The sequence below is a fragment of the Eulemur rufifrons genome, chromosome 2, assembly GCF_041146395.1.
Source record: "Eulemur rufifrons isolate Redbay chromosome 2, OSU_ERuf_1, whole genome shotgun sequence".
Lineage (NCBI taxonomy): Eukaryota > Metazoa > Chordata > Mammalia > Primates > Lemuridae > Eulemur > Eulemur rufifrons.
The window spans coordinates 56,783,049-56,796,659 of record NC_090984.1 but is presented as its reverse complement, the minus strand read 5'-3'; the positions used below and the strand labels follow the sequence as shown (position 1 = coordinate 56,796,659).

The 13,611-nt window shown below is 42.8% G+C and overlaps 1 protein-coding gene across 1 annotated transcript in view; it reads right to left on the bottom strand.

Moving 5' to 3' along the window:
* The window catches only part of RYR3 (ryanodine receptor 3), a 342,229-nt gene that overhangs the window by 70,786 nt on the left and 257,832 nt on the right, over positions 1-13,611 (bottom strand). The window contains 3 exon segments of the mRNA XM_069492266.1: positions 869-1,189; positions 6,530-6,660; positions 13,452-13,533. Coding sequence (XP_069348367.1) covers positions 869-1,189; positions 6,530-6,660; positions 13,452-13,533 — 534 coding nt within the window.

The window sequence follows — 13,611 nt, the reverse complement described above, 5'->3', positions numbered from 1 at the left end:
ATGATATCTATTCATTTATTCAGGAAAGCACCCAGTGTTGGGTTAATAGCTGCCGTTAGCTTAGCCATTGCATTTCATGGTCCAGGAGATTATATGGGTGAAGCTGTTACCAGTGGAGTCTACTATCTAAATTGTAGGTCCACCAAAAGCAATGACTTTGTCTTAGCTTCTATTTCCTTGGACTCTAGCTTGACACCAAGTATCTGTGGTTTCCTGACTGGGAAAACCATGGTTATTCATTTTCCAAGTCTATCTTTTTTTTGAGGTTGCTTCAAGAACAGAAAATTGGCTAAAAAACTTTAAGAGCCTACTGCATGCAAGGAATTTGAGAGGGACACAAGAGAAAGAAAAAAGCAAAAAACGAAGTGCTGCTACCATGAGCCTACATTAGAGAGTGTCTTAGAAAGCATAAAGTGAAATACAAATGCAGAGTGGCATTAAGAAACTTAAGAGTGCAGCTCAGATGAGCATGAGTTTTATACATGTGGGAAACACACAGGATTACTTACCAAGAAAATTCTGGACAATTATTACTGTAAGAGCAAATGAGATTCTTAAGTACCAAAAACAAATAAAGCAATGCTCACTGGACTTGAGTGGAGTTTATTAAGAAGGGCTTCCTAGAGATTTGAGGGGTCTGGATTGGTACGGGTGCAGGCAGGAGCATCTGCTCCAGGAGGCTTTTCCAGGGAATACATCAATTCTTTGTTCTGTTAAGCAAGTGGGGTGGAGTAGGGTGGGGGTGGGAAGGTTTAAATATAGAATAGAGCTTGCTCAACACTGTCATGGAATTAATAATAGAGATGAAAAGAGAACCCAGCTCTCTTGGTCCCTGGCTGGGGTGACTGGGGAAAAAAGGCCCTGGTACCTGCGATGCGCTTCATCCAAGAGGCTTCCTCGATGCCCAGGTTGTTGTTGATGATCTTCAGAATGTCACCCAGGATGAGACTGAGGTGTTCAGAGGTGACCTTGGTACAGCAGGGCCCTGTGCTGGGGAGCAGGTTCTCGGGCCCCCGCTCCCACCAGTAGGACAGGTAGCTGCAGATCATGGGCAAGACCACCTCGATGACGTGTGGCATCTCCATGTACCGGGCCCCTGACTCGGCCAGGTCATTGATTTCCTTCATCAGCTCTTCCAGCTGGGGGATGTCAGGACACATCTCTTCCACCGTGTCTGGCATCCCCAGAACTGACCAAGAGGGTACAGGAAGAATAAAGGGACAGTAATTCAAAAGCACAATGGGTGCAAAGCTTCTCTCCCTCTGCCCCACCCTTCTTTTGGTCTTTAGATATATATTTCCAGAGCCTCATAGGAGCAAGCATGGATGCAGGATGGCTTTTGTCCTCCAGCTGTCTGTGTATAGACTGCAGCTTCCAGAGGCTGTGTTATCCTCCTAGATGTCATGCTGAGGTTAAAACATTTAAACATATAGCTAAAGGAGCACAACAGGACATGGCTCAGGGAGAGTTCATAAGACTTCTCTGTGATAAAGCCAGTCTCTTAGCTTCTCCCTTTTGACCTGCCTGCTTAGGCTTTAGTGTGGCCACTGCAGGAAAGGGAGTAATCAGAGGAGAAAAGCAACCAATCAGTGTTCGGTTGCCAAGTTGTAGTTCAAACACCTGGATCACATCTGCACTGTTTAGAAAAGGAAAAAGAAAATCCCCGTATCAAATATTCCTTCAGCTGGACCAGAGACAATAATACTTTCCAACCAACTGAAATTTGGGGAGAAAAAAAAAATCATACATGCGTTGATTTCTAGCTTCACAATAGAAATTATGGGTGATCTGAGGTGACTTGATTGACTTCCTGCAAATCACTTAAACTTTTTTGTTTCTGAAGGCTTATGTACAAGGAATAGTGAATTAGCCCTATCTTTTCCTCATTCTGAATGATTGAGGTCACTTCACTGGACAGGGACAGACAGGATGAAGGTGCAACAGACAGGGTTCAACATTAAACCAGGGAGTGTTGTCAGACACAAGAATTGGAACCAGAAGAAGCCAGGACTCCCTCTAAGGTAGAGGACATTCTTTCCTACAAGGCAGGAGGAAGACCAGAAGCACCTCGAGGTTCCTAACAGGTGAAAAGATCACAAGGGCTCTGAGTGCAGGGTCAGGGAGACAGTTCTGAATAAGAACCACAAGCCCAGAGCTTTGCAAATGCATCCGTTGAGCTAACTGCTTCCTACAGAATCTGTCTGGGCCCACAAGGCAGATCATATGCATACTTCATCCTCAGACCAGACTTCTGAAACTGGGGCTAAAGCATCAGGCACCAAAGGAACTAGGCAGTCCACAAAGCCACGGTAAAAATATAGAGAGTTTTCTCAGAACATCAGTTTCACTGGAAGATTTGAGAAAATTATTTTTGACGTTAGGAGTAAAATGCAAAGTTCTCACCAATTTCCAGAGATAGAAGACTTCAAATAACATTTCATGTTTAGTGAATTGGGGTATGCCTGCAGGTTCCCCTTTGCCATTAGAGTTACTGCTGGCTTAAGTCTTTCTTCTCTATGGATTTTAGATCCATAGGCATTGAAGGATTAATAATTAAAAGAGGCTACACCAAATTCCTTGGTCTTTAGGAATACTGGCCAATTGAAAGGGACTGTTTTGATGTCTGTCCTGGTTGTACTGCTGGGAGCAGAGAGAATAATCCCAGCTATCTTGGACAGAGTGAATCTGCAGCTGAGACAAGTGGTTCCATGGGGATGGAATGTGCAGTTGCAAAGCAATGGACCCAGAACAGCCTCTGTGCTATGGAACAGGCCCAGTGAAGTCCTATCACTTTTGCCCTAGTGATGATTTTCTGTTGCCATCACTATAGCCTTTTGGTGGGCAGAAGGCTAAAGATCTCTTTTCCTTGGAAGTCAGGAGTGGACCAATGTCTTTTAAAATCCAGACAATTTAGAAGGACTAATAACATGAAAGACAAAGAACACTGAAATCCTATGATTTACAGTAGAGGGAAGTTATATGGATCAGATATGGTCCATTGCCAATGTCGGTCATTTGCAGAGAACGAGTCTGTCTTGTATCTTGCAGCAGGGCAACAATAGTCATGGGAGTCTGGGGAGACCATCACAAACAAAGTAATTTTACACATACACTCTCAGAGTAAATAGGTAAAAAAAGGGAAGTCAAACTTTCTACTTTGCAATTCTATACACAGAACAATGCCAACTGCCACAGATGCAACTGAAGTGTACAATTATTTGCCATAAGATTATAAATGAGAAGGCTCAGGTGTGTGTGTTTAAATGTCACATAGACAATATGTGATCATGGATGCTTTTTTTCCTGATTAAGAAAAACTCAGTTGCTTAAGGTTGTTGCTCTGGAGTCATTATAATGACCTTTAAATGTTATTTATGTGTAATCGGTCCTTGGGTGGAACAAACATTTGCCATTTGGAAGGTGTTTTGTACTTCAAATGCCACATAATAAACCCACAGAATGAACTCTGCTGAGTTAGCTACCTGAAAAACAGCCTCAGCTGGGTCATTTTATAATCAGACACAAGACTAGGGGAACCATTAGAATCACTGTCCTTCCATCCTCGAGATCCATGGTTCTCAAAGTCAGGTCCTCCCACCAGTAGCATCTGCATCACCTGGAAACTGGCTAAAAATGCAAATTCTTGGGCCCATTCCAGATCTACTGAATTAGAAAATCTAGGGGTGGAGCTTAGCAGTCCTTAACAAGCCTCCCAAGTGACTCTGATGCATGTTAGAGTCTAAGAACCGCTGGGTTAGATTCTGAAGTCCTATTTTTTTTCACCTAGCAGCTCTTTTCTCAGGAAGACAGCATCAAAGAGCATTGCAATACAGGCAGATGGCTTGCATTGGAATTCGGTCTCTCTTCCATTTGGTTGATTATTCCAACACGGTATGAAAAGAAAGAAAACTGGCTGGTGATAAGATGTTTTGATCAATCCTATATTCTGATTAATAGACCACTGCCAGGCATAACTAAGGATTTATCTAGTTTTGAATAACTGGCACATGACAGTATTGAATCTTTTCTAGGCATATCTTAATAACTTTTGGATGAGTAGGAAAATGCTCCAGGATCTTATAGGATCTTATCTTATTGGATACTAATATGAGTAACTCTGCTGGCAAAGCACCAAGTGTCGATTAATGGAAATGCCCAGTTGACTGAAGCCTTGATAAATGAGTTCATACTGTATTTCTAAACCACAGGCTCACATCATTTATTACCCTATACATTCCTCCCCTTCCTTTTACCCTCAGGCCACCCACTTTATAATGAATGAAGTCTACCTTCTTACAGCTCAGTAAGACATCAGTCATCCTCTGGCTGCAGATAAGCCTGGTTATCCCAGAATACATAATTATGCACATGCTACTTTTCAGGAGGCCGACACACGGTCAGCATCCACTCATTGCTGATTAATCCAGTGATGAAAAACATGGGCTCAGAGCACTTGCTCGCAGAGTCTCATAGTGTGTCACTAATGGATAAAGGACTGTGTGGTCTCTAATTACAATCTTGTCTCTTTTCTTCCTTTGGAGCAGGCAATGATGGATACTTTTAAAATTTATGACTATGTCGTATGAAATCAATACAAAGGTATATAAAATGAGAAGGAACGTTTTTCAAAGAGCACTTGGGAAGGAGAACAATGGAAGGAAGTCATTCCCTTTCCTCCCAAAGCTACTCTAGATGTTCCTCTGTCTTTGCCATATCCTCATTTTGCGCTGCTACTGCGCCTCTAGGATCTGAAGAGCAGAGGTGGTTTCTCTTAGCCAAGGTGCAGCTATACACAGTGCTGATAAGCAGACACTGTTTCTCAAGTCAAAGTTGGGAGTGCAATAAATGTATAAAGATCCAGGACTGTCATGACAGCCCCGTGTCCCTTTGGAGCTGGGGAGCAACACTTGGGCTGGCATTTGCCTGACTTCTCAACTTCATTAAAGTCTGCTATGTTGCTCAGGCTCCCACTTTCACAGCAAACTGTGACTCATTTGGAATCAGGAGTGGGCAGAAAAAAAACAAGGTTGGAAATACAGTTTTTGCTAGTCTCAAGGGGGGGAAAGGGTGAGATGAGGCCAAAGAGGTTGGGGAAAGATGAACTTACAGATTTCATATGGGACTTTGGAAAGTCGAGGCGTCTTGATAATGTTTCTCTCTTGACTAGTTCCGAGAACACTAGTCTTCCCTGTATTCTAGCTCAGTAAAGGATTTTATTAGCAGCCTTATCTAAGTTGGTCTGGTGATCATTTCTGGGGCAATGCACTCCCGTTATAAGAAATAACAAGAAGCATACAGCAATAAATCCACCAAGGCTTAGCACTGTGCATTCGTAGATGAAAAGAACAGCAGTGGCAAAGAAAAGTGCGGCATGAGCCCATTTTTCTCTCAGAACACTTCCCCCTTAGGATCTCATGGAGTTTGAGAAAAGGGGCTGGAACTAAATGGAACTGCTATCATGTCCAGCCATCTATTGGGACTGAATATCAATATTTTAAGAAAATATTGGTTCTGAACAGGAAGGGGTCTGGTTTAAAATTGTTTACTATGGTTTTTTTCTTGTTCTTAAAATTGATTAGGCCCCCAGTATGTTAATTTTGCTTCAGAACACATCAAATCATTGTAGTTATTTCTAGTTAGAGTCCAAGTTTGATTCAGGGCTCCTACTTGAAGCTCTTCTGTTCTATTCTATTGCCCTCAGTCAGGGTCACAATCCAGATGTCAGGGCCCTCCCTTCCACTCCCAAGAAGCAGGTTTACAGCCTGTCTTGGATTTTAGTTCTAGGTTATTATAGAATAGAGGGTGGAAAGCTTTTTCTGTAAAGGGCCAGATGGTAAATATTTTAGGTATTGCAGGGCAGTCTTTGCTGCCTCTGCTCAACTCTGCCATTGTAGGGCTAAAGAAGCCAGCAGACAATATGTAAACAAGTAGGTGTGGTTATATTCCAATAAAACTTTATTTACAAAAATAGGCAGGGGGCAAGATTTGCCCTGTGGCCATAGTTAGTGACCCCCGTTATAGAACTTAGTGAAGGAATTTCCTTCTTGTATAATTTCAGTTCCTTCTGATGTTTTTCTATGTCTCATCTTCCAAGAACGTGGAGAATATGTGGTCAGCATCCTTTGAAACACAGCCTCTCCATGGAAGAGTATAATTAGGTTATTAGTGTGGATGTTCCATTCTAGAGAGGGACTGCAAAAAATAGTCACATCCCAAGACGCAAAGTGGGGAGACCCAGGGCAGACAAGAGATCTTCAGGTCTTAGGATGGAAGGGATTTAGAAATCACTGCACTGTTTCCCCATTTTACAGAAGAGAAAACCAAAACGTAATGATTGCAAAGTCTTGCCTGTACACATTTCTCCAACAAGAGGGAGACAAACCTAGTTCCTAACTCTGACCTCCTGGCCCCTTCAGACCACGTAAAACAACAGTGCTGCAGGGCTGCTGCTCCCTGCCAGAGTGGCCTTCCCAGCTGCTCTCCTCTCAGCACATGAATGGGTTGATGACCTCTGTGGGAAGATACTTACTAGACCTTTCCCTGGAGGTTTTGGTGTTGAAGACCGAGAGTGGATTGTAGCGGTTAAGAGTGGGCTCCAGGAATGCCACTGGTATGGCAGCTGCCAGTGAGGCCAGACATTCTCCAAGGGCAGGACGTTGCCTGGAAACAAAGAAGTCGATTTAGAAGTGCTGCCATTCACGTGCTGGCCCCATGCGTTGCAGGCCAGGCTCCTTACCCAGGATGTCTCAGGTCACTTCCCCATAAATTAATCCACTGGACATCCCTGGGCTCAGCAAGGTTGCACACACTTCTCCATCCCCTCAATTTTCTCTGGACACTGACCAATGCTTTACAATGGTCTCACTACTCGGAAGCTAGCTCTTAACTGGCTACGGTGATATATTACACTCTGTAGCTTTGCCCCTCTGCCCCAGCACATCTGAGAGCAAGTTCTGGTATCCAGATTGAGATTAAGCCTCTCTGTTCTCAAGATGCTTTGAAATCTTGTCTGTAATTTCTGTGTGTCTATTCTCTACTATGGATGGAACCTATGTCCACTAGTTGGAACACTAGATAATGGGCCAAAGCACTGAGGAGACACAAGATAAAAGACCTGGCTTGCAACAGAGATGACAGGTCCTAAAGCATACTGCTTGATTTAGAGGAAAGACCTCTAACACCTATTACTTTTCTCCCACCCTTCTACAAATATTTGCACGTCCACCATGCATTAAGGTCTGGCTTTTAAGTCTTTCTGTGAAACAAGCAAACAAACAAAAACAAAATGCTTGGGATTTCTAGTTCAGTTTCCAAGTTCTCCAACTGAGAGGCCTTGTGCTTGCTGGCACGGTAACTAAGTCTGTGAGCATAAGGGATGGCAACCAGCCACTGGCTTCTCAAAGCAGAGCTGGGACTGAAACAACGTTTCTCCCTCCTAGATCTGGGCTTAGCTTTGGGACTGTATCTTGTCCGTTGCTTTCTGATGAACAGGGAACCAGAGCCACATGTCTCCCATGCATCGACATCTTCTCTCAGCCACTCACGGGCATCCAAACACAGAGAGACTACACACCTGTCCTATGAGTTACACGTGTGATGTTTGCTCCCAAATATGGAGAATTTTTTTTCAAATAAATCAGTAATGTGAATCCTTTGTTAGATCAGGATACAAAGATAATGAGTAGAAAATGCAGACAACAGGTCTAGAATTAAGAATTGCATGGGGCTTACAGAGTTCAATTCCATCTCATGCCTCATTTTGCCTTTCTCTGTGGCTGATTCACTCAAATTAAGCACTGATGCTGTGTACACAAAGCCCACAAGTGGAACCCCTGGTGGCTGAGGGTGCTGAGCTGCCTCTTGGGGGATGTTACAGAATTATCATGGAGCCAACTGCCCACTGGAGAAAGTGCACTTGGAGCCAAGAGCCAACTCTTGCCCCACAACTGCGATCCCTGGAAGCAGAATCTCTTGAGGGTTCCCTTCAGCTCCCCACCAAGACCTGTACCCAAGACTTTGTGTTAATTACCCCTCTCTGTGACAACAGCCAATTCCAGCAGCACCAAGATGCCAGAATGTCAAAAGCATAGATTCTCTGAAAGTGGATAATAAGCATTTACTATGGGGGGACCTAGAGGGGACATTTTTTTTATCGAGGAGTAAGCCAGGCAGTCTTAACCTTTGTCCTTCAGGAGGTGGAAGTCCTTTCTCACTGAATACAGAGCCAATATATAGCCCTGTGTTCCATACAGAACCCTGAATCAGCAGTGTGACCAAATGACACATCTTTATGGACTAATCATAAGGATTAGAATCAACCTGCAATTTTGTTATAACAGAGAAATACATATATTTGAGTTGGATTAAAAATGTGTTCTCAACTGGTCTTGAAAAAATGACTGCACAAGACTGTTTAGGACAGAATAGAAATCTGCAGGGGCCAGCCTGGGGGTATGCAGAACTGCCCTGCTCCAGATGCAAGTTGACTCTGATGACTAAAGAGAGGAAGGGGGAGAGAGAGGAAGGAGGGGAGGGAGTGGGTGAGTTGGCAGAAAGCTGCGTGTTCCTTGGAAAACCCACCCAGTCTTCATTCAAGTTATCAGCCTTATGAAAAAGTGACCTTTTAAATTACTTTGAAGAAAAATTAGTCTATGTAATTTTATTGTTATCATCTTCTTAGACTTGGCTTTTAGGGAACTAGTTGACAGCTTCTTTGGCCATGAAGTATTTGAATGGATAACTTTAAAATCCTCCCCCAACCAGCTACAATGGATTGACAGGTCCTCAGCCAGGCACTCACTTAAGCTTTGTCCTTTTGAGGAAAGTTTGACTGTTAAAATCTCCCCACCCAGAACTGCTCCAGAGGCAGAGTGGAAGCCCGGGGACTAACAAATCCTACCGTGCTCTGTGTATTCACGCTGTCCTGGGTCCCACTGGAGGTGTCAGTGGTGGCAGACGAGGGACTGAGACTGTGGAGACTGCTGAGACCCGGTCCCTCTGAGGGAAGCTTTCACAACGCTTCTGAGGGAGGCCCCGGCTGGGCCTGTCTCCCCCCGCCCCGCACACTGTTCCTTCTCACCACCTGTTCCTCCCCATATTTCCCTTCTCCACCAAGCTCAGGATGGTGGGCAGGCATGAGAAGAGTGGCATCATTTTAACTGCAGACCTGAGTGGCCAGTACCCTCAGTGACAACCAAGGACAGCGAGTACCTCTATACATGAAATACGAGGGTCTACAAGGGCCCATTTCTTGTTTTTTTTCAGTTAAAAGTTTCACTGTTTTTATCAACCACAGTGGCCAGCGAGGAGAAATATGGTGTTTTCTTTCAGTCTTACCTTTTGAGGAGGAAGAGGAAGGAGATAAATTGTGAAGGGGAAAGAAATGCCACAGGGAGAACACTGATGAAAGAAAATTTGGATGAAAATCAGGGGAGACAAGGGCTAAGATCTCAAATCTGAGGGGACATTTTAGCTGGCACAGGGAGATGAACCTAGGAAACAGATGGTCCCGAATTGCCTTGGTGCCAAACTGATCCATTCTTCTCTTTTTCTTTCACTGAAATTAAAATCCTGATCTCACAAAGTAGATTTCTGGAAAGTTAGATACAAAGGCAATCCTTGGAGAAAAAGACAGTTGATAAGTCTCAGTTCTCCAGTGCTGTACTGAGAGTAGGGGACATGACCCTGTCCTCTTTGATATTAGTTCCTGATTAACCTGAGTCTCACCAAACTCCACAACAGGGCATTTCTGAGTATACAAGTGATGCTTATTAGCTGCTCTGCCAAGAGAAATACATAGTAGCTCTGTTGGCCTATCTGTTAAAAGTTCTGTAAAAGTAAAACCCAGAAATCTGCCAATTAATGCTCTAGCTGTGAAATATCAGCACATGAGCACAAATGACCTTGGCCCGCAGGTCAAGCAGGGATTGAGCTAGGCAAAGGAAGTCCTGCTGTTTTAAAGCTTCTCTGGTCATTAGTGCCCCCCAGGGGGCAGTGTGGGTGTGGACCAAACACCTCCATAGTAACCCAAAGGTCTACTGGAAGAGTTTATCATTGGATATGAAAACTTTCCTTTTTTTCCCTTGGTTTCAGTTCTTACTACCTAGTGTTTTTCACAAAATAGGTACTTAGTCAGTGGTGACAGACTGAAGAACGTTCAATTTGTATTTTGGCTTTGGCTAATTCCTAATTGATAAGTAGCAGGCTTTCCTTATCAATCTCTCAACTTTATTTCTATGGATCTAGATTTTGCCTCTTTAATGTCTATTGTCAGGAATAGAAGCAAAGATGAAGTTGTCATGGTAATAATAATACTGATGCCTTGCACACAAATGGTGCTTTGCAATTTTTAAAGTTCCTTCATGTATATCCGATGGGACGCTAAAAAGAGGAAATTACATGTAGCAGAGAGGCAGAAAGCACAGTGGGGTCAGGGGCAGGACACAGGTATTGATAGCTGTATTGTGACCTTAGAGGTTCAGGGAACATATGCAATGTCTGATCAGAAATAATTGGTCAAAGGGAGCCAAGCAGGATGGAAGGAATGGATATCTCTAAAGTGTGAAGTGGAAAATGCAGTTTTCATGTGAAATAAACTGAGATTCAGTGTTTAATGTTATCAAGTTCCAAGTTTTGTTTTCTTGACCCATCCCCATCAAATGCTCCTTCAATTAATCAAAGCCATCTCCATTTACAGAATGCAAGCATTCTGCGTGGTTAAACGCACAAAGGCATTACCTTTCTCTGAAAGTTTGTATCTGAAAACTCCACTTGTCAATGACATTCTCAGTGTTGTCTCAATTAGAAAATATTCCAAAGGAAATGTCTCTACCCGGATTCAATCAATGACTTTCCCCATCAGAGTCAACCCTATCACTAAGGTGTCTGGAATCTTTTCTGTCCACAAAGCACACTCCCAGTATAGCTGGAAACCAAATATTTAGTGTTTCCTTTACGTTCCTACAGTCATTCACTAGTCAAGGAAACTTCAGCAAAAGGTAGTAGAGAAATGGTGAGTTTATTGCACTTTTCTCCCTAGAACTCACAAGAAAAGAGGAAAAAAATTGGGAAGAAATCTGTATCTTTGTTGAAATTAGAAAACGTGTGATAACTTCAAACCATAAAGTATGGACTAAATCAATTGGGGTTACTGAAACAGAAACATACTTTCCAGACCTAGAAGAGAGCACAGAAATCTCTGGACGTAACTATGGGGTTTTAAGAGGGCCAAAAGATGAGCTGTTGCTTGAAACAATGAAGATTAAGGGTGTGAGCAGGCCAGGAGAGAGCTGGTGGGTAATGTGTGTGGGGCCAGGTTCCATATTGCAGGGAGGCAGATGGGAACAGAGTAGGGAAGAGTTTGAGTGCTTCTGCCGTTCCTATGACCTGGTCTTCGGGCCTGGATAAACCTCTGAAGGTGAGGTGGAGTTGAAGAGTGAGAAGTAACCTGCTTTGTAGCTGCTGACCAGAGTTCTCTAAGTAGAGGATAAACACACATTAAACCGCTAGGCAAAAGACCTGTGACTATAGGATTCACTGAGGGTTTCACCAACCTCTCACCTAGGCCAGCTGCTTACTTTTGTGGGAGAGGACTTCAGAGGCTGAGCGTTGGTGGGTTGCTAGGGCTAAAGACACTGCTGATTTAGTGAGAGTGAGTTCTCAGCCAGCTTCTCAGAAGTGAAGCTGCCTGCTGTTTGTTCCCTTTTCATTCTCCTACACTTTAACACACACACACAGCCATCTCCATTCTCGAGAACTACCAATGTACCTAACAACAAAGAAAGAGATGAGAAATACAGCCCAGGAAAAACTATTCAGAAAAAAGCATAGAAAAAAAGCAATAGGGGCAGCCTTGACCGAGGGGCTTCTGCAAGCCTTGACTTCTACCAACATGGAGAACAAAACACAAGTGCAGTATTCACAGTGCCACATACACACAATAAACCTGGAATGAATACACGAATAAGGGATAAAAACTTATATGAAGAGCAGTCTTTTTCTGGTCCTGCATTTCAGAGTTGACCTTTTTTTTCCATGGGAAGAATGCATAAGCTTCCCACAAAATTGTACAAAGAAACACACAGACACACACACACACACACACACACACACATATGGGTGGTTATATATATACACCTACAACCAGAGAATAAGAAAAGATACTGAGGAAATATTTAGTAATGCTCAACGGCAGAAATGAACTAAAAACACCTTCTCTAAGTGAAATTCAGTATTAATTGAAAAAAGTGTTACTGATTTTCCTGTTGATTTTGTACATATATGGTTAAAAGTTTTGTCTGTTCAGTTCCTATTCCTAAAGGACAAAACTATCCATATTTTATGCAATAAAGAAAACTAGAGAATTATAAGGACTTAAAATCATAATCAAAACAAATTCAGTCATTAGTTCCTCAACTGATTTCTTGAACTCTGGCAGCTATTTGGAAGCTGTGATTACGAAGAAAAAGACATTTCTTCAACATTTTTTGGTCTCTAGCACATGATTTCAAGTCATTAGTTCTTTAGTTCTTGAAGGGCCCAAAGTGTTTTTTGGGGCTTTATTGAGAAATTGCAAGTGGATTGTATATAAGTTTTGACATGCAACAAGGGCTTATTGTTAGTTTGTTTGATAAACATCATAAGTAGAGGGTGCACACGGAAAGTAGATACCAAGAGATGTTTAGATTAAGAATTTTAAGCACAGACTGAATTCTTTCCAGTTTGCTTGTTCGAAAAGGCAAAGAAAAAGAAAGTCTTCCAAGGATAAGATTAAGCCCAGAGTTTTGTTAATACTGTTTATCCTTCCAATCTTCCCCATGGATTAAATGCAACGACGACACATGGCATCTGATGCTGAAAAGCAAGGGGTCACCAAAGGCCCCCACTGTGACAGGCAGATCAGAGAGGCAAAGCTAGAACCCAAGCATCTCTGCAAATAAGTGAGTTCAGATTATTGACCAGCATTTCTGCTACCAAAGTGTGCGCGTGTTTAAAACTCTAATCTGACAGCTGAGACTGGTAGAGGTCTGGGGTTGTATCACACAGGAACTCATTAAACACTAAAGCAACTGCCTCGTGTCCCCTGAGCTGCTCAGGAGGCTTTAACTGCAGGAACTCTGGAAGCTGTTTGGAAGCTGTGACTCTGAAGAAATAGACATAACTTCAACATTTTTTGGTTACGAGTGCATGATTTAGCTTGGCTATATTGCTGCTCTGGCCACATACATCCACCAGCTATCTCCACAGAAGTCACAAATCTCAACAGTCCCACTGCACTTCTTTATATTGTCATAAACATTTCATAACCAAGGCTCAAAACCACCATTCCATGTCAGTGAGCATTTCTGGTTTTGCTAGATTGAAAAGATGTTATTAAGCGTTAAGTGTTTAAAAAACTGCAAGTAACATTTTTCTGAGCCTAAATGTGTTAGCCCTGTTTGTTCGCTAATTACCTTTCGACATAGATGTTCTTTCCTGTCCCAAGGGAGTAGAGGCTGCACAATATGTGGTAGCATGAAATCTGCACGTCGCTCACTGAAAGAAAGAAGAGATGTCATTGCTGCACATCAATCCCACACATGGAAAGGGTCCATGAAGAGAAAAAAATTATGG